Here is a 576-nt window from a genome sequence, read left to right on the forward strand (position 1 = left end):
TTGGAAAGATAACTGAGGTCAAGGTTAAAATGAGCGCTTGCTTCTAAAACGCCTTATGTTGCAGTCTGTGCGTTGGCAAGCCTGCGCATGAGAACGGCATGATAGAACTGAGGTATATTTCGTACGCGCGAGGAGCGGCGCCAGCGGCGTCGAGTAAATGGGCAAAATGGGTACAAAAAAAAACTAAGGAGGAGAGAAGTTGAAAATTACTTATCCATGATAAGTAATTGCCAATAACATAACAAAATCACCAAACAACGGAAACGCACATCGCTTCCGCGACCAGGGATCAGCCTCTTTGTCTATAACAATGCCTAGTGCTAGTTTTAAAGTTTTGTAGTTGTTTCAAACCAACGTCCCCTCCGCCTCCCCTGGGGCTGGAGGTGCGGGAGCGCCCGGCTCGCTGGGGCTGGGCCGGCCCGCCGGGCGCAGCTGCCGGGCGGGCTTGCCTACCCCGCGGCCGGCGGGCGCTTCGTTCGCAGCGAGCCCTGCTCACCTTGGTGCACGGGATGTGGATGACGTACAGCAGCACGCCGCTGTCGGTGTAGAACTTGACGACGTTCCGGAAGTAGGGCG

The 576-nt window shown here is 55.0% G+C and overlaps 1 protein-coding gene across 1 annotated transcript in view; it reads right to left on the reverse strand.

Moving 5' to 3' along the window:
* LOC113205314 (tubby-related protein 4) overlaps positions 1–576 on the reverse strand; it is a 43,776-nt gene that overhangs the window by 9,191 nt on the left and 34,009 nt on the right. Inside the window, exon 6 of the mRNA XM_052267949.1 lies at positions 497–576. Within this exon, the coding sequence (XP_052123909.1) occupies positions 497–576 (80 nt within the window). The remainder of the gene's footprint in view (positions 1–496) is intronic.

The sequence above is a fragment of the Frankliniella occidentalis genome, unplaced genomic scaffold, assembly GCF_000697945.3.
Source record: "Frankliniella occidentalis isolate FOCC.00 unplaced genomic scaffold, Focc_3.1 Scaffold61, whole genome shotgun sequence".
NCBI classification, from domain to species: Eukaryota; Metazoa; Arthropoda; class Insecta; order Thysanoptera; family Thripidae; genus Frankliniella; species Frankliniella occidentalis.